At 36.7% G+C, this 19,956-nt stretch overlaps 1 protein-coding gene across 10 annotated transcripts in view; it reads right to left on the bottom strand.

The window, feature by feature from the left end:
• PHLDB2 (pleckstrin homology like domain family B member 2) overlaps positions 1-19,956 on the bottom strand; it is a 79,198-nt gene that overhangs the window by 21,710 nt on the left and 37,532 nt on the right. For 7 of the 10 annotated variants that reach the window (XM_067466649.1, XM_067466648.1, XM_060770634.2 and 4 more), the window contains 5 exons: positions 18,607-18,744; positions 5,563-5,691; positions 3,598-3,753; positions 2,304-2,414; positions 682-771 (listed from right to left, as the gene is read on the bottom strand). In XM_067466649.1, the coding sequence (XP_067322750.1) occupies positions 682-771; positions 2,304-2,414; positions 3,598-3,753; positions 5,563-5,691; positions 18,607-18,744 (624 nt within the window). The remainder of the gene's footprint in view (positions 1-681; positions 772-2,303; positions 2,415-3,597; positions 3,754-5,562; positions 5,692-18,606; positions 18,745-19,956) is intronic. The other 3 variants (XM_067466650.1, XM_067466652.1, XM_060770644.2) reach the window with 1 other exon arrangement.

The following is a 19,956-nucleotide window of genomic DNA, read 5'->3' as shown; positions in this document are numbered from 1 at the left end:
GGCATGCAAGAGTATTAAAGTTTCCATTTTGTTGCGGAAGTTAGTTTAGAGTGATACAGCCAAATGTGTGTTATTACAAAACATCATTTAAAAGTATCAAAACTCATCAAAGCTACATACGTTGAATATTTGAATGCCTTAATGTGATACAAACAACAATGTTTTAGAGAGGTCATTACATATGAATTATTTATCATAGTGAGATGAAATATATTTTGTCAAACATATTAAGAAAGCAGTTTCTGTTTTATTAAGATGATCAGAGCAGCTGCAATCCTCAATTAAAATATAAATAATTTCATTGACAGGAGCAGCAGCAATAGCAGAAGAAAATAACTTTAGGCAAAAGCAAAAAGATATACTGGAAGAATTGATGTGTCCTCCTGCATTTTTAACTGAATGCAACTTCTGGAATTAAAGTACTGTTCTATCAACATTGGTGAAATGGTCTGCACAGTCTGGAAGGGTACATATTCTGAAACATCCAGAATGAACAAAATGAAACGACGTGGACACTGGAAATAAAAATTCATGTGGAAGTCATTAGACACATCAGTATGAAACTCTGATGTACATAAAAGAGACCAGTGCCCTATGCTTTGTCCATATGAACATGTTCCACAGGGCAGGAGCTACTTCTCTAGTACTTGAGAGTCACTGTACTCTTGCGTTTTTACTTACCTCTTTTAGGCTGCTTGGGTTTACAGGGAATCCTTTTCCTCCTGAGAGCGAAGAGTATTTCTTTTCTAAATTGCAAAGATTTTCCTTCTCCTATTAAGAACAAACCAACTTATATTTGACAGATTTTGAAATCCACTTATATGTAAATATAAATAAACACAAAAGAACTCAAATAGTTTAATGTCTTGCTCACAATAATCAGAAACAGAGAAAGTGATGTCTAATGATGCTTCATTATGGAATTGTACATACATAATTTAATTTGTATTATATATCCCCCCCTCTCTCTTCTTTTCTTCAAATTCTAAAACCTAAGTTCACCTTTTAGTATACTATTAGTTCTCCAAATATACAGAGTAGCTCCATGCATCATTCCATAAAATATTACCTTCTGTAAACTGTGAATATTTTTTATTCATAAGCAGATTTTTTAAACAACTGGTAATAATGTGCTTTGAATAATGTATAAAAGTTATTTTAATACATTTTGTTCAAATAGTTGTTCTTGTTCTGTTTCAACCCTACAGGTTGAGCATCCTTTATCTAGAACAGTGGTTCTTAACCTGTGGACTGAAGATCACCATGAGGACGAAAATCTGGTCCGGGAGCCTCCTTCCTCTTTATTTCTTTTATTTTATTTCTGCTCCATTCACATCGCCTGCCACTCCTTCCTTATCATTGACTATGGCATATGTTCTGTATCAGAAACTAGAGCTGGTGTGGTCTATCCAATGCAATTTTCTGAATCAGTCCCCCAAACTGAATCTAAAGTTGACCAAAAACTGATTCGTAATCCTTTTGTTACTAATGTTGGAGAGTGGTCCCTGGTCAAAACAAGGTTGGGAACCACTGATCTACGATGTCCAAATTTGAAATGGTCCACATGGCTGAGGCAGTGACACCTTTGATTTTTGGAAGCTCAATGTACAAAAACTAGCTTCATGCACAAAATTAATATAAATATTACATCCAGTATCTGTACAGATATTCCAAAATCTGAAAAGGTACAAAATCCAAAACACTTTTGGTCCCAAGCATTTCAGATAAGGTATATGCAACCTGTATCATTATATAATTATTTTGTTGCTGTTATGTGCTTTCAAGTGAACTCTAGCCCCTTCTAAACTGCCATATGAAATCTGAGGCAATTCCTAATTTAGCCTTAAACCCTATTGTTATTTATTAATCTATGTTAAACTTAGATACATTTATTTCTGACTGTGTGAGTCTGCTACTTCGAAATCTTGCTGTTGTGTAATAAGAGATCTGATTGTAAACTCATTCCAGTTTTTATTATTACTATTATCTCTATCTCACTTCAACTCTCTCAGGCCCCTTCTACACTACCATATAATCCAGATGATCAAAGCAGATAATCCACATTATCTGCTTTGATCTGATTATATGAGTCTATATTGCCATATAATCCAGTTCAAAGCAGGTAATATGGATCTTACGCTATATGGCAGTGTAGAAGGGGCCTCACACACACACTAAAGCTCTTCATAGTAAAGTGAGAGCACTGGTTAGAATTTGATAACAAAGAACATAACTTTCTCAACTTACATTATGCCATTGCTTTATTTTATGATGTCTACAGTGAAAGAAAAGTAAGTACTTACTCTCTGCAACATCATCAACAGGTTATTCTTTTCTTTGACAAAATGATCTTGCTCTCTCTGAGCTTGCTGGACAATATGATTGGCTTGCTTTTTGAGAGCAGAAATCTTCTCCTGTTATAAAGACAGCATCAACACACATTCAATATGAACCTGGGGACACAAAGCAATAGAGCAACGATTCCGCTTATCAGGAATACAGTCACGAGAAGGAGAGTAAAACTCGTGACGTAAAGAAAACTTGCAAATTTTCTTGTCCTCAGTGAAAAAAAATGTCTTTCGGAATCAAGAAATCCTTTCGACTGCCATGAGATTTTATGCAATGGAAATTTGCTTTCTTATCACCCACGTCCTCTACTTCTTTCAACCCTTTTCCACTAATTTTCCCCTCCCTCTTCCTCTCCCATTCACCACCTTCCCCTTCCAGGAACAGTCATATATTTTCTTTATCGTTCCTGAACCTAGATTATCTGGTTATCTCAGATTATTTGGCTGTGGAATCAGATCCTGGGATATAGGACAGTGTAGATTCAGCCAAATAGAGCTATCTTATACTCAGATACCTACGCAGATGCAATTTCTAGTTATGAGATGATTTATTAACTGTAGATTACATTACGAGCTGAAACTCTCCTCAAGGATCCCAGGCAGTTCCCACTTTCTAGTCTCTTACATGGTTACATGAGAGTAGTTCCAATAAACATCACAGGAGCTGACTTGTAAATACACTACATTGTAAACAGATTTAGGGCCCTTCCAGACAGGCTCTATATCCCAGGATCTGATTCTAAGTTTTCTGCTTTAAACTAGATTATATAAGTCCACACTGTCAGATAATCTGGGATCAACAGAAAACCCAGGATCAGACCCTGTGATATGGAGCCTGTCTGGAAGGGCCCTTAATTTCTTTAACCCTACTTTTTGAATTAGCAGAAGCCTAGCATCCTTTATCCAGAATTTTGAAATCCAAAATATTCCAAAATCATCCAGAAAGGTGATTGAGGGAGTAACACTTTTGTTTCATCTTGTCTCATTATGACCATATACGCAAGCACAACTATTTGGAATCCTTTAAAAAAAATCCAAAACACAAGATACTGCAATCATTTTGGATAACAGATAATCTGTACTGTACTGGAATGTGAATATTTAAAGTTTTCAACACGATCTATTTTCTAAACTATTGTTGGATGGATTTGGAACCAAAGGAGATGAACTTCAGTAACAGCTAACTACAGAGTGAAAATAAGCCACAAAAATAATGTTATGTCCAAGCTTTGCTTTTGTTTTAAGTTACCTTTCTACTGACAATATTCCGCTGATACTCAGCCACTTCACGCAGGAGCTGCTGGGTTAAGTTCTCTTTGTCTTCATCTAGCCTGCTCTCATTTTCGAGCTGCTGAAATTCCAGATCTTCAAAATGTTTGCTTTCTATTTCCAACAGGTCTGCATCCTTTAATAATAAAGAAAAGCTTAAACTGAAAAAGTTACATACAGTTATTCAGTGTTGCCATATACAAAAGTAAGTTTCGCTGAACTCAATGGGGTTTCCTAAAAACCCAAAGTAAAATCAACTATACATTGTTGTTGTGTGCCTTCAAGTCTTTCTAACTTAAGAATGACCCTAAGGAAAACCAATAACTGGGCGTTCTTGGCAGAGTTTCTTCAGAAAGGATTTGTCCTTGCCTTCTTCTGAAGGTGAAAGAGCAAGGGTTGTCCAAGACCATCCAATTTTTGTGTGTGTGTGTCAGGAGCGACTTGCGAAACTGCAAGTTGCTTCTGGTGTGAGAGAATTGGCCGTGTGCAAGGACGTTGCCCAGGGGACGCCTGGATGTTTTACCATCCTGCGGGAGGCTTCTCTCATGTCCCAGATCATCCAGTGGGTTTCCACAGTTCATTCATACTCTTGTCTCCCTGTATCCTGATCCAATACAAAAATCAATGCACCATGGTGGCTCTCCAACCGTACACAAAGGCCTTTTTAAAGACTGTTGACTTAACAGTAAACATTTCATGTATGAACTACTGCCCCCAATCAAGTAATGGTATCAGATCCTAATTAATTTTAATTTGTTTTATTTCTTTTCAACTTACCGTACTCATATTTTGTTCATACTGCATACTGTCAAAGGGTGAATGGGGCTATATAGACAAGTTCCATGAACATACTAATTCCTTCAGCAATTCATCTTAAATACTTTGCTAATTTCCACTTACAACAGTTTATTCTAGGAAGAAACACTCTCCGTGCGTAATTATTGCATTCTAGCATGCCTTTAATTGTTCCAGTACTGATTTTCAAAGATTTCCCAGCTTTTGTCTCTTCATATACATGGTTTCCTCTGAGGCCCCTTCTACACGGCTATATATTATCCAGACTATTCTCATTATCCTAGGAAAGAAGATCCTGATGATTAAGGACCCTGCAAGACAGAACTGGTTTTATGTTCATTTTGTAATGTTACATTCTACCATTTAGGAAAAGAACCCTCATAAAGGCTTCTTAAAACCAATTTCAAAAATATTAAGATAAAAACAAATGAGCAACATAATGTGGATGGATACAGTATGTGGGAGACACTAACACTGTCTGCCTAAAAAAAAGCATTTTTTTTTCTGCTAAGGGAAAACCAATATTGGATATAACCTTCTACTCCCTTTGTAAGCCACCCCGAGTCCCTTAGGGGAGATGGAGGCAGAGTATAAAAATAAAGTTGTTGTTGTTATTATTATTATTATTATTATTGCAATTTCCAATGGCAGTAAAATAAGCCCAACAAAATATTTCACATGACAAAAAAATCAGTACTCAAATATAATGTATTATACAAGAAAGAATATTGAGAAAACAAACCATTTCAAGAAAATGTAAAAAAAAGGTTGCGTGCCACAGTGCTACAAACAAGAAATGTAAAAGCAATTATAAATGTAATGAGATCTAAGTGTTAAATAGCTTGTCACATTAATCAGAGCTGAGAACTGTTCTACCTCATTTATAGGAGGAATACCTAATTCATAACAAAATATTCCAGTTTCAAACATATCCCCACCAAGCTCTTTATTATCTGAGAGTCAAAGCATGTTAAGTTTTAAAGTGTGTTCTCACAACCAATTCTTACTCCAACTCTTTGCATCCTATTAACTTTCACCATGAAGTGTTAAACTAAACCCTTTAAATGACAGTCTTGGACAGCTGAGTTTGATCATGTCACAATTAACTGAAAATATACACACACACACTCACAGAATCCATGCTACTGACCCTGTTTAGCTGTTGCTGTAATTGTTCCCTCATGGACTCGGGGCAATTATCAAGCTGGGTCTTCTGCTCGGAATAAAGCTCCTGAAGCCTTTCTAGTTTTTCCCTTTCAGCATCAAGCTTTATTTTTTCCTGGAGTTTGAACCAGAAAAATAAAGAACAGAATTACCTTCAAACCCAAGCAGTGGTTAGTGATTCTATAGGTGCCTTTAGTGGAGCGGTGAAGCTAAGACAGGATGATTGGGATGAAAGTTGATCAATGAAAAAGATCACAGGAAGGTTCACATGCTGGACGGCTGCAATTAACTTGAATGTTGTGCAGCATGTAGCCTGCATATTAATTCAGCAAACTTGACAGATGTCAAACAATAATTAGAGAACGTGATTTATTGGATTGTTTATTCTGTAATTGTTACACCTTGGGTTTGGAAAACAACATTTACTTCTAATGATATCCAATTTTAAAAATGGGTTCCAATGGCTGGAATGCTTCTCTATGGCTGGGGAAAGGTAGTAGTGCAGGTATGGTTGAAGATTATGGGCATCATGCAATAGACATTTACATAAATACCACAGAGCATGGTAATGTCATGGTTTGTTTCCTTGGTTCTACAACTTCCTAATTTTTCCCTACAACCATGAGAGTTTGAAAGTCAAGATGTAATCTACCTTATATAGTGTAAGATGAGTTTTTCAGCCTTTTTTTAGGCTGAAAAAGCTCCCCTTGGCTTATACTTGAGTCAAAGTTTTACTCTGTTATTACTATTACTTTTATTACATTTATTATTTTACTCTACTATTATTATTACATTTCCATTATTTTACTCTATTATTATTGTTATTACATATCCATTATTTTACTCTTATTTTAATTACATGTATTATTTTACTCTATTATTATTGGAAGGAGGTTAGAATAATGGTTTAATCAGAGTTGGACAGTCTTATCTTAAATTATGTATATATTTTTAACCTACTGATGCCTAAATTAATGTAACTTTATTGGTATCTATTTTTATTTTGAAATTTACCAATAGCTGTTGCATTTGCCACCTTCAGCTTATACTCGAGTCAATATGTTTTCCCTGGTTTTTTTTGTGGTACAATTAGGTGCCTTGGCTTATATTCGGATCGGCTTATATTCGAGTATATACAGTAGTCTCATTAAAATGGGGAACCATGCCACTGAGAAGAAAACAGCTAGAATTACATCCTTATTTTTCCCTCTGGAGTTTGAACCCTGCAAAGATTAGGTGCTGTATTCATCTTATGCAGGTGTTATATGTAGCTTACTAGCTTCCAAACTACACTCAATTCTATTCATTAAATACATTTTCTGAACATGTTACTCAAATTGGACATTCTTAATTAGCCAAAACAAATTAATCTAAGGTGAGTTTGTAATTTGATACCAGCAGTGCAGTAATTGGGGGGGGGGGGGGGGGGGAACAGCAGGAAATTGCATCCATTTATTTATTTATTTTTGAATCTGTAGCACATTAGCTATTTAGGAAATGAAGCAGTAGGAGCAGGTTAGTTTCTGGATGGTATAAGGAGGACAGAAAAATGATGAGATTGTATCAAAATAAACTACATGGGGTATGACACAGAGGTGACAGGTAGTAACACAAATATAATGGTCTTAATACAGTTTTAAGGAGCATCTACAGCAGAGCATAGGATAGTAAATGGTTTGGTGCAGGAAATTCTGTTTCAGGATCAGACATGTTGAATGAACACAACTGATTCAACTCATCCTCAAGGGAATCCTACCCAAATTTCATAGATGTATTAGGTTTTCAGATTTCAGTCCCTATTTCAAGAATGACAATGTGAGAAGGTAGTTGGATTTGATGGACCATGGAGCCCCTTCCAACCCTATGATTCTATGATTTTCCAAAGTATTTAGATTTCTTTTTTTAAAAAAAAAAAACAAAAAACAAAAACAGGTTGAACTTTTGCCTTTGGTCTTTTCCTGTATTCTCATAAATACACTGTTAAGATCTTTGGACTTCTACAGAACAGACATCATACTTAATCAAGTGGACCATACACACTTTATTTTCATACCAATTGGTTCCCAAACTTGAATAGTGTTGGCTAGCATTTTCAGAGTCTCAGGTGGGACACCTATTAATCGGTCTTTCTGGTAGTTTTCAATGCCGCATATGAACATAACAATAAAAACACACCCATCAAACTATAAAACAAATTAAAACACACAGGTAAATAAACACATAGGACAATAAAACAGATTAAAAGATATAAAAGGCCTCCATGAAGACATGCCGGCAATTCAATCAGGAAGACTCCCACAAACAACAGGCTCCTTGCCATGAAAAATGGAACAACAGCACCTCCCCATGGCCAAAGTCGAGCACAGCCTCCAGATGCAGGAGATGAAAAAGAGGGAAGCCTTGCCTCTATGTACTGTCTTTGTTGTTAATTGTATAAAGGCATTGAATTTTTGCTATATATGTATTCTGTAATCTGCTCTGAGTCCCCTCGGGGAGATAGAGCAGAATATAAATAAAGTGTGTGTGTGTGTGTGTATGTTGTCATCTTGAAGCATTGTTGTGAAACACACTGGGACTGTCTTCTACATTTCCATACAATAACATAGTACTCACCTTTCTCCCTGGTGAGAAGAAACAGATCTGTTTTGTTTTTTGTTTTGTTTTTGTTGCTGCTTCAATTAATCTTAATACTACTTCAAGTGAATAACTAGAATCACCTCCTTCATACTCATAACTTTCATAAAATTATGGAAATATAAATCTTGTTAAACCAAAAAAGCCCTAGAAATTCTATTAGTTCTAAGTGGGTAATAACTATTAATGTGCAGGAAATCATTTTACATTTGTCCTTTACTCAAGAAATCCTGCTGGATTGTCCAGCCCCACTTTTTACTAGTGTAAAAAGACAGTCTTTTAAAAGTCATATCAATATCACTCACCACTAGGTGTCACTTTTTGCTAGCATTCCTATGGTGTCTATTATGTGTTCTTTGGTATTAAAACAATAAAGGCCTCTATTTTTCAAAACAGGATTCCAGTGCTCATAATAAAACCTGTGACATTCCAACTGGCTGCTCTAACTCCATCCTCAAGTACAGCCGCATAACTGCTCTGCTGAAGTCAACCCCAAATAACTGACATGGCTCAATGCCATGGAATACTGTGAGTCGTAGTTCTACAAGGTCTTTAGCTTGTGCTGCCTCACCAAACTACAGGATTGCATAGCATTGAGCCATGGCAATTAAAAAGACATTAAATTGCACTGATTCTACAGTGTAGTTGCAGCCTTAGATAATGTGACTTCTGTCAATCAACTACCTCTTTTTACACTAAAGCAAGATAGAAGAACAACTGATTTCTAAGACAAGTAGTTTTAATTAAAGCAAATATATATATGAATATCAAGTATTCTACAGTCCTTTAAGTTACCTTCAGCACTGCCTCTTTCTGTGTGTTCATTTAATAAAGAGGAGAATAGTTAAACAAGAGATATACAATGCATACTTTTTTTTACATTCAATAGTCTTTTAGCCCAGGCTATAAAGACCCCCGGAAGCATGACTTATATTCATGAAACTCAACAAGAATTCAAATCACACATTGCAGTGATACCTTTATCCAGACACCTAAAAGGTTCTAGATACACAACACTAGATTAAAAACTGGCTACTTCAAGTAAAATAATAATACAGTAGAGTCTCACTGTATTATTCTTCTTGGTGGGAAGGTAACAGCGCTCCATACTGGCCACATGACCTTGGAGGTGTTTATGGACATAAAAAAAACCCAGCTCAATACGTTACAGCAAAAAATTGATTCAAAATAAACAATATGCACCTGTGAAACCCTGCAGAAGGAAACATTTTGAACATTCTGGAAACCACTGATATGCTGCTTGCAAAATCGATCCAGGATGACCTCAATAAATATCCCCTTTTATTACTTCAATTTGAGTAGATGGCGTAGAGATCTATGCTTGTTATATATGTATAGGGAATAGCTAGTGTTAGGTATATCTGCTTCCCTCTTTTCCTGATTTGCAGTTCATGCATGCGCAGTAAACGATTTTGAAGACAGCTGCTGTTTATCTTGCCTGCTGTAGGGAACCACCCAGGTTACAGTAGGATTGGCTAGAGCAGAATTCCACTCTTTCCCTACTGTTCACTATAGACACTCCAGCACAACCTGACATGCATTGGCTTTCCTTCTAGAGCCAATGCTGCTATAAATAACTAACAACTAGACAGAGAAAGGCTTTGCAAAAGGAGTTTGTTTGTCACTGAAGTATGTCTATATAAGATACATTATTTAATATATACAGTGTTTCAAAATGATGGACCTAATTTCAAAACAGTCTATTTCACCATGGCAACATGTTACAATTAGACAAAAAGTTGCAAAGTTGAATGGGTTATATATTTATCAAGTTTTAGTAACCATTTTGAGCCAGAAAGAAATCTAAAAAATAACTCCACAAATGAAGATAATTATCTTCTTAGGCCACGTTGCAGGGTCACCATCTTGTGAATGACTGTGCACTGGGATAGGCATCTAATGGTAATCATGCAAAACATTGAGACAAGAATCTCAGTGGTAATCATTCAAAGCCCTTCCAAGTGGGCAGTTTGTGGTTGCAGAGCTATAGCGATTTCAAATCAGGTCCATCTCTTTTAAACATCCTGTATTAGAGATATGCCATAGATGTGTGTGCATTAAAAGGAGGTAATGAGTGATATACGGGACATATTCTTCTATACACCTACTGAAGGAGACCTTCACTTTATCCCACCACTGGCAGAGCAAGAGTCTATGGGGAGATATGAGAGAGGAGAGAGCCTTTTGATTATGGCATTTGAATTCTATAATGTCTTTCTCCTGGAAGCTTGATTGGCACTGTTAGCCTCAATTTGGTGCCACATTAAAATCTTTCAGGTCACGCCAACTTTTGGAATTCCTTAACTCAAGCTTGGTCTTGGTCTCCTACATTGTCGTTTTCATTTTGATTATGTGAAGTTGTTTTTAAATTGTTCAATTGCTTTAAAATAATGTACCCTGTCCACTTTTCTATGCAAGAGTAACAAGGAAGCTATAGAGGAAAGCTAATAGGGGTTATTATTCGGTAGTGCTAAATACAAGGCTGTCATTGAGCTCATCTTACAAAGGAAGCCATTAATTGGGAAAACCAACAGCTGCATGCTACAGATAAACAGGGAAACCTGACACCAAGTGGAAGAGCCATTTCCCTTTTCTTTTTAAGATGCAGTTCCTCAATAAAAATAAGCATGCTCTTTGTTGCACGACAAATAGTATCTCCTATGGAAGAGCAACACAGTTAAAGATAAAAAGCACACAATATTTATTTTTAAATGAACACGGGAAATGCAACTCTTGTCCACATGCCCAGTTGTAAATAAAAATGTAGGTTGAAATACAGTTGTTACTGAAATGCACTGATAAACACTGTAAGTCATTCTTCTAGAATGAAAGTACATAGAATGTGTCATATTTTTGGTCTGCAAGCTCCTTCATCCCTCACACCATCACTTCTATTATTGATAATAATTTTAATATTTCTGATATTTTACACTACTTTTTTCATGTCAGGAGTGACTTGAGAAACTGCAAGTCACTCCTAGTGTGAGAGCATTGGCCGTCTGCAAGGACAATATCAAAGGGACATCCGAATTATGTTCTACCATCCTTGTGAGCGGTGTATCTCATGTCCCCGAATGGAGAGCTGGAGCTGACAGAGGGAGCTCAACCTTTTTACTCTGGATTTGAACTGCCGGTACAAGGGTTTAACCCATTCCGTTACTAGGGGCTCACTACATTAAATGTAAACACATGCTTCACAGTGGGGATATGTAAGTGCTATGGATAGCAGAAATATACAGGTCAAAAAGGAGAATTAGCTAGCTAGGTCACCTAAATTCTAGCTGCCCTTGTTGTAAGCCACCTCAAGTTCCTTCAGGGAGAAAGGGTGGGGTATAAATAATAATAATAATAATAATAATAATAATAATAATGATAATAATAATTATTATTATTATTATTAAATGCAAGAACTATTCACAAAAATACTTTATATAACATTCAGTTTGGGGACATTTGTATGAAATGTATAACAGAATGATTCACAACCCACCTCCCACCAACCCTACTGAATTACATATTATGACATTAGATTCTGACATTCACTTTTTAAAAGACATGCATAAATTTCTTTTTTACTATACATAAAAATACATATCTGCAGCCCTTTATCACCAATGGACAATTTAGTGCTTGCAATAAAAAATACCCGGAATACAAAACACAGCTATACAAAGACATCCAAAAAACTATACATGAAAAAAAGTTCTAAAATACTAGGCAGCAGTTTGTGATGCTACCAGGGAGTCAGATTGTTTTTCTTTTGGCAGCTGGAAAGTCCTGGGATGCATACCCATGTGTAGCTGAGAGCATATCATAGAGCAGCCAATCCCAAATGACTACATACCCTTTGATGCCTGAAAGGAACCCACAATCTGAGCCAAGAATCCAGCTGGGAGCTGGCCCAGATCAAACTCCTGTTTCTTAGTGCCGCTGCAACCATCTTCCATTTCCTTCCCCTGTTCACGATAGGTCTTTTTCCACCCAGGTGAACATGCATGATAGAAAGACCGCAGCACAATGTTTTCCTTTCCACTGAATCTCTGCTGTTAGGAAGAGCTGAGCATCCTGGTTGAGAGATAAGCAGCAACAGAGAAAGGAAAGCCGCGATGGTCCAGTGGCGATGGGAAACTAAGAGACCCAGCCCATCCTGGATGGACTTCCCTTCCTGTCTGGCAGCTGTGACCGTGTCAGATATCACCCCCAAGTGTCCCTGCTTGGATTCCCAGCTGTGGCTGGAGGCTGTCAATTCTATCCTTTCCTCACACATGCACAAACATGGCAAGGAACGGCTTTCCTCCAGGGGAAATTCCACTGGGAACACCTGTTTTCTACCAATCTCATCCTATATCAAAGATCCCTTTCCACTAGGAAGATGAGTTGATATAAGCAGCCCTCTGGAAAAAGTCATTTTGCAAAGCTGTGTAAGATAAAGTAACATACTGAATTCCAAACAGCCAAACCTAATTTGAAGCAGCATTTGCAAAGCTCGAAGTCAGTTGTGATTGCAATTAAAATACATGCCCAATTAATAAGGTCATTCTAGATATCATCTAACTAAAACACATGCATCTTCCTGCTTTAGTGAAAAGGAAACCATCACCAAAATGTCAGTTCCCTTCCATATTTCACTTTTAAAAACAATATGATTCAATAACATAATATACTATTTTTGAACAAATGAAAGCATTCAATCTTCTTTCTAGCAATGTAAACAAGACATAGACCACATTTGATGACCATGCAAAACATCTCAAATAAATCAGATTTTATGAAGTATCATAGTTTCTCACTCTTCCTTCCCATGATCCTAGAAGATAAGCCTAATTCCCAGTAAACTGTAATGGGGAACTGATTTAATGTGAGCCACAATTTTAGGCTTGAGCAGAGTAAAGTGTGTGCACAAGAGAAAGAGTAGTCATACTTTGGAAGACTGTTCAAACGCAGTCATTATATTCTACAGCATACCTATATTAAAATTGCTCAAAAGGTGACTTCTACATTAGGCATATCATGACCAGAACACAAATCTAAAAGACTTCATCAAAACAAAATATAGACAAGGAGTAGTGTCGAAGGCTTTCATGGCCGGAATTACTGAGTTGTTGTAGGCTTTTCCAGGCTATATGGCCATGGTCTAGAGGCATTCTCTCCTGACGTTTCACCTGATTCTATGGCAAGCATCCTCAGAGGTAGTGAGGTAAACAAGATAATTTCAGAATTTGTAAATTCCGACTTACATATAAAGTCCACTTAAGGACAACTCTACATAACCTATCTTGTTTGTAACCTGGGCACTGCCTATGTTGCCAGGTTTAATACCAGTCTGGGTGATTTTTCATCTCTGCATCTCCACTTCCAGGGTATGTTCATGCATTTCTGATAAAGAATTTAAGCAGTTTTCAGGACTGGAGTAATTGGACAATGTGTAGGAAGTCTTTTCCTTCAGGATTCAGGGAACTTTTCTGCCTGGACAGATCCAGTGTAAGCAGCTTTCTATGCTTCCGTTAACCAAGGTAACAGTCCAATATGCAGAGAAACAGTAAAAGTATTTCTTACACACAATAACTCTACTGCCAAACATAATATCTAGGTCCTGGTGAAAAATACAGTATATTCATCAAACACTCCTAAATTTTATCAGCTGTGTTTTAATGTGTGTGTGTGTTTTTGTTTTGTTTTAATAACACAATCAAATTATAATTATAAAATGAAATGTCTAGGGGAAATCTGGTAATTTGCAAAGGTATTGTTTTCAAACTAGGTGCTAATGAAATTGATTGTCATCTTCACAGAGAACACAATCAATGTATTATCAGTCATCATAAGATGTGATGCTATCTACTAGCTCACAAAGCTTTAAAATAGAAGTGGGATGCTGTGCAGAGGGCAGGGGACATTTCACCATCTGCAGGCTGCACCAGTGTATCAGAAGTAATGTTATGTCACATTTTAGTTATTTCAGTTTTTATACTGCATTTACAGTAATCCTGGGACATTTAAGTTGAGTTTTGTATGAAAATTCACCTTAAAATCAGTGTAAAACATTTTAAATGCAGATTGGAAAGCTTTGGGGGGATCGTTAGAGAGAGCTTGTGTGCCACAAAACTAGAGTCAGTGGCACTTTCATCACCCCTGAAGGTTAGGGAAGTTAATGGAGGAGGATATAACTTTCAATAGCTATAATCCATGACTACTAAACAGAATCTCCTCATTCAAGAAATATCCCTCTGAATGCAAACCTCTGGGAGTCAAATAATAGATGATGGTTGCTGTTCCCAAGTCTTGCTTATGAGTTACCCAGAAACCCCTGGTTAGTTGCTGCTGATTACACAGATCTTTGGTTTGACATAAGAAGGCTTTTGGTTCATTCTTTTTTAGTATGGGTTCTTTTTTTAGTATGGGATCCTGGAGTGCGAGCTCCAGGATCTATCGGGACGCTCTCTTCTTGATTCCACCTCCGTCTCAAGTGCAGTTGATGGGGACGAGGGAGAAGGCCTTCTTGGTGGTGGCCACCTGGCTATGGAACATCCTACCCAGGGAACTTTGGCAAGCCCCCACACTACAGCACTTTCATAAAGTGCAAAAAACTTGGTTCTTTCAACAGGTCTTTAATAACGTTTAAGATGGCAGCCAGAATACTCTCTTTAGCCAGGGAAGGCTAAATTGATTGTATGCCATATTTTATTGATTTTATTGCTCTTGCTAATTTTATATGTATGATTTTAAATGTGTTGTTGGTTTTAATTTTATATGTTGTATGGCACCGTTGTGTACTATTTGTCAGTCATCCCTAGTCCCTATGGGAGATGGTGGCAGGTATAAGTAAAGTTTATTATTATTGGTAGTATTAAAGGTCCTGATTATCCTTCTCAGTAGTATTTCCCAAAGACCACTGTACTTTCTATTCACTAAAAAGATAAGAGTATAGAGCACATCATGTTGCAGTTTTGCTGATGCTGAATACAGTTGGATAATTTGTATTCAAAATAGTCCAGGTAAGTCAAATAACTGTCATATATGTCTAGCAAGTAAACCAAGTTCAACATTCAATGTTTAGTGCCAGTGAGAGCAGATCCACAAAAATCCAATTGAATTTTAGTGAGATGTTGGCTTAAACTGGATTATCAATTAAAGTCAGATCCAATATACAGTATATATTTTTTTTATTTTGAGTGCATTCATAGTTCAAAATTAATCCATTCTTGTTGTTGTTTTCATCCTTCTAAGCATGAAAAAGGAGTATGGACATTCTTCCTTTCGTCTATTTTAAGCTTTCAGATGGAAAACTGATTATCTTTTCATTCATGATATCTCTTTTTAAGAATTTCACAAGCTTCTGAAACAGCTGGTCTCAAGGGTCAGCTTGATCTGCACAAGACTTCCTTTAAAACAGGTGCCCAGATCAAAACTTAATTCCAGTCCTTAACTCTTTCCATAAACATCAAGCTATCACTATCACAAACAGAACTCCCATCATTTGTGCTATATTTCTATGAATGAAATTGGTTTTATCTTTCATAATCTGTACACAGATATCATTTCACTATTCTCAAAACTCTATTCATGTGTGGAGCAAATCACAACAGCTGCTTGAAGTAGAGAGCTGTACCATCATAACATGGAATATGAGCAGGGAAATGATACTACACAGGCTTTTAGATTGCAGAAGGATATTAACTGTGAAATCCTATATAGGTTTACTCAGAGGAAGACAACACTAAGTTCAATGGTACTTACTCTCAGGTAACTGAATATAGGATTCCAGCTTAAATGAGCAAAACGATACCTGATATGCATGCAAACTACATCTGCTCATTAAAGCTGTCCTCAAAACATAACTGAAGAGCTACTGGAAGCTACAAAACAATGTATTAAACAGAAATAATGTGATAAAAGTCTCTCTCTATACACACACACTCTTAGACACACACACACACACACACACATACACAAAATTCAACCACATTTCTTCAATCACTTCTTATTGTACAAAAAGTGGGAAATATAAATGGAAATATTGTCAAGCTGTGTAATATTTTTGTGGGTATAATAGTCAAAAATGCCCTTATTAATAAGAAATTTATTGTTATTCCTTTTTACAAAAAAATCTACATTGCATTGCCAAAGGATTTCATGGCCAGAATCACTGGGTTGCTGTGAGTTTCCCGGGCTGTATGGCCATTTTCCACCTGCATTCTCTCCTAATGGAGAGAATGCAGCTGGAAAGTAGAATTTTCGATGTGGTGAATATTCAGAAAAGGAGGTTTCCAAGACTGGATATGTATTGCTCTTTCTGTTATAGACTACGCAGAAAATGCTGTCAAGAGATACAGACTCAGTGGATGACCTCAACAAGTTGACCGGTTCATATAGGATGGTGAGACAACGAAGTGGCAGAATCTCTTCGTTCTGGAACTGCTAGTCTGGTGAACGTACTTTCTGCGGTTTCCTGTGGTATGCAACTTTATTTAATGTTCATATCTTTATACGGAAACAGCAGTCATAGGAATGAAGTTGGCAATGTCAGGAATACTTCTCCAAACCTGAAATATGCATTTCAACGGAAGCCTCCACTGACAACAGTGGGGAATTTTTGGAGAGGCATTTTTTTACTGAGAGCATGTCAGGAAGAAATACTCTCAAGGTTGCTCAGACATTCACGGAGCTGCTATTTATGTAACAAAAATGTCCATGCTAACTATATGTCTAGCTTGATCTTTACATATTCCTTCAAAGTAATAAACCTCCTGTGACCCTGTATACACACAGGCAATGCAAACATGAATCATATAAATGATATCAAATGCTTTTTGCCCCCCCCCCCCAAGTTTTTGTAGAGGGGACATCTTTTTTCAAGGGACATAGAAAACGCAGGGCAAAAACCCATTAGACAGAACTAGGTACTTTATATCTTTAAATAGTTGATGATGGGTGGTTGCAGTAGTATGTTTTTATATTAGGAAAATGTATTTCTACTGTTTTCATCTTTGTATTTTGTCTTATGGTTTGTACCCTTATTTCTATGTTTGTAAATTTTGTGTTAAGTTTTTAAAACAAAAACTATCAATTAAAAAAAGATTTTGAAGCCACAAATGAATCTGAAGTAGAACAACTATGGAACAACTATGGAAATGAGTAAGACTGACACATTGTTTTGGCCACTTATTATAACTCTTTCCCAAAAACACCCATGTTGAGAGAGATCAGCAACAACTGATGGCTCTGATATCAAGCAAAAAGTAGGTCAGCTTAGAAGTTTAATTCCAATTTTGAAAGAATTATTCAAGGAGTTTTAATTAATTTTGAGATGTGGCCCAGTACCCTAGAGGATTGTTTTATAGATTAGACAAAAATTTGAATCAGAGTTACTGCATCACTGATATCAGAGCCACTGGCTGGAACTGAAAGAATGGTTACTGGAGTTTTGATACTAGCAATGGTGGTCAATATCCACTTTGGACCCAATTTATGAGAAACTGATGGCATATCACTATATATAATGGCAGGTTGGATGTTCAAATAAATTATGCAAAACTTAACATAATCAAGTTCAAGTCTCTTTTACTATTTGTTATTAGCATTATTATTTTAGTGTCAGAAGCAATTTGAGAAACTGCAAGTTGCTTCTAGTGTGAGAGAATTGGCTGTCTGCAAGATGTTGCCCAGGGGACACCCAGATGTTTTACCATCCTGTGGGAGGCTTCTCTCATGTCCCCGCATGAGAAGCTGGAGCTGACCGACAGAAGCTCACCCCGCTCCCCAGATTCAAACTGCCAACCTTTCAGTCCTGCCGACACAAGGGTTTAACCCATTCCATCACTGGGGGCTCCTTTTTACTATTCCGTTTTTACTTTTTGGCCATTTAGTCTTCTTTGTGTATATATTACACAAGTTATGGTTAGGTGGGACCACATAAATTCAAACAAAGTACAAATCTACCAATCTTCTGCAAGCATGAAAAGAGTTTTTAAAAATTAAACTGAACTATTAAAACTCATGGGATTTTAAATATCACCAAAGAAGTAACTGTGATTAAACATGGATAAAACTGGTGATCGATTAGAATTAAGAAAACATCGCACACCTTTCTGAAGTGTATATTCTTCCTTCTTCTTAACTCAATATGCTATTCTTGAATAATAATATTATTCAATAAACAACAACGTTATGTAAATATGGAGCAAAATCAATGCCAGTTTGAAGTTGTTATTCTATTTTGGCTGCCATGAACTCCCCCGAGCATTCAGATAGTGGCTGCTACTTAGTTCACAATATTTTTCTTTTAATGAAAACAGGGTACCAAAGAACAATATTTTCTTTTTCAAATACTGTTTTGAAACCTTTGCAAAAATGGTGAAGATGTGACTTTATTTACCTTAGTTTTTTCGCCAATAACATTTCGCTCCAGCTCTGCTATCTTCCTGTTTAAATGGTCTAGTATTTCCTTCTCCTTGAGAAGTTCAGCTGTTTCGGATTTCTGCTCTCCATCCAACAGAGCACATTCCATGTCCATCTAAGAACACAAAATAATTCTCAGCCTCAATACAGCTCATAAAGAATTCCTGACACACAGTTTTGGAAAGCTTATTCATGCATAATACATATTTTATTTTAAATCTCCAAAGCCAACCCACATTATTAAGTCCTCTTGAGGTGTCTGAACACACACATGGAAACAGTAATACTGGAAACTGATTTAAATCAAGCTACCACATCACTTGCTTTAAAACACTATTTTTTCTACTATCTTCTGTCTTTACTGTATCTACTAGTTTTTTTTTCTGATTTCCTTATAGCCAGCATTTGCACTTGTCACTTTTTCAAAGAGTTCATCCTATTATTATTTATATGTGACAGGATTTTACTTCTTATCTTTATTTTATTTCCTTATCTTTATTCATCCTACCATTGGCTGTTAAATATACTCATATATACTTCCAAGTAATGTCTTATTACAGTGCATGTTTGTAAAATGTTAATGAGCAAATATCATAAGTAGAACAGAAATCTTTTGCTGGACTGCATTTCAAAACACACCACTTAGGTCAAAGATGGGCGAAGTGCTTACTGTGGGCCACATTGCTCCCAGGCCCATTCTGTACCTGCCACGGGATTCTGGAGAACTACACATTCTCTTTTTTTCCCCTCAAAAAACAGGGGAGGCACTTCCACTACATCTCCCAGGTCAAGGAACAGGAAATTACCTCTGGATTTCTGCCTGTCATGAAAGAGTACAGTGCTGGGTTTAATTTGACCTCGGGGATGGAAATTATGGCAAGGTACTTCCCACTTTCCCTTCAGGGTGTTTGGAGGGTATATAGGGCAACATTATTTGGAGGATGAATGTGGAGTTATGACAGGAGGTGCAACTCTGCAAAGTTTCCCGAGGACTCCTGCCCTCGGACAACTGCTCATTCTTGAACTATCACATAAACCCACTGAATGTAGTGAGATTTACTTCTAAATAATGTGTTTAGGATTATACTGTAAGTATACAAAGAAAAGAGTCTCATATGAAGGATTGGATTCAGCATGAAGATCAAAGCTACCATCACTTCCATCACTTTGGTGCCATCCTTCACAGGACAGGGGTGATGCCATTCTTTATGTGTTACTAACTGGCATCAGACACCTTTATTTATTCTTTCATTCATTTATTTATTTACAGCATTTTTATTCCACTCTTCTCAGCCCGAAGGCAACTCAGGGCGGTGTACAGATTGGC

Source organism: Anolis sagrei, chromosome 3 (assembly GCF_037176765.1).
Source record: "Anolis sagrei isolate rAnoSag1 chromosome 3, rAnoSag1.mat, whole genome shotgun sequence".
NCBI lineage: Eukaryota > Metazoa > Chordata > Lepidosauria > Squamata > Dactyloidae > Anolis > Anolis sagrei.
Note: the sequence above shows the minus strand (reverse complement) of the source record. Positions and strands in the feature narration are given on the sequence as shown.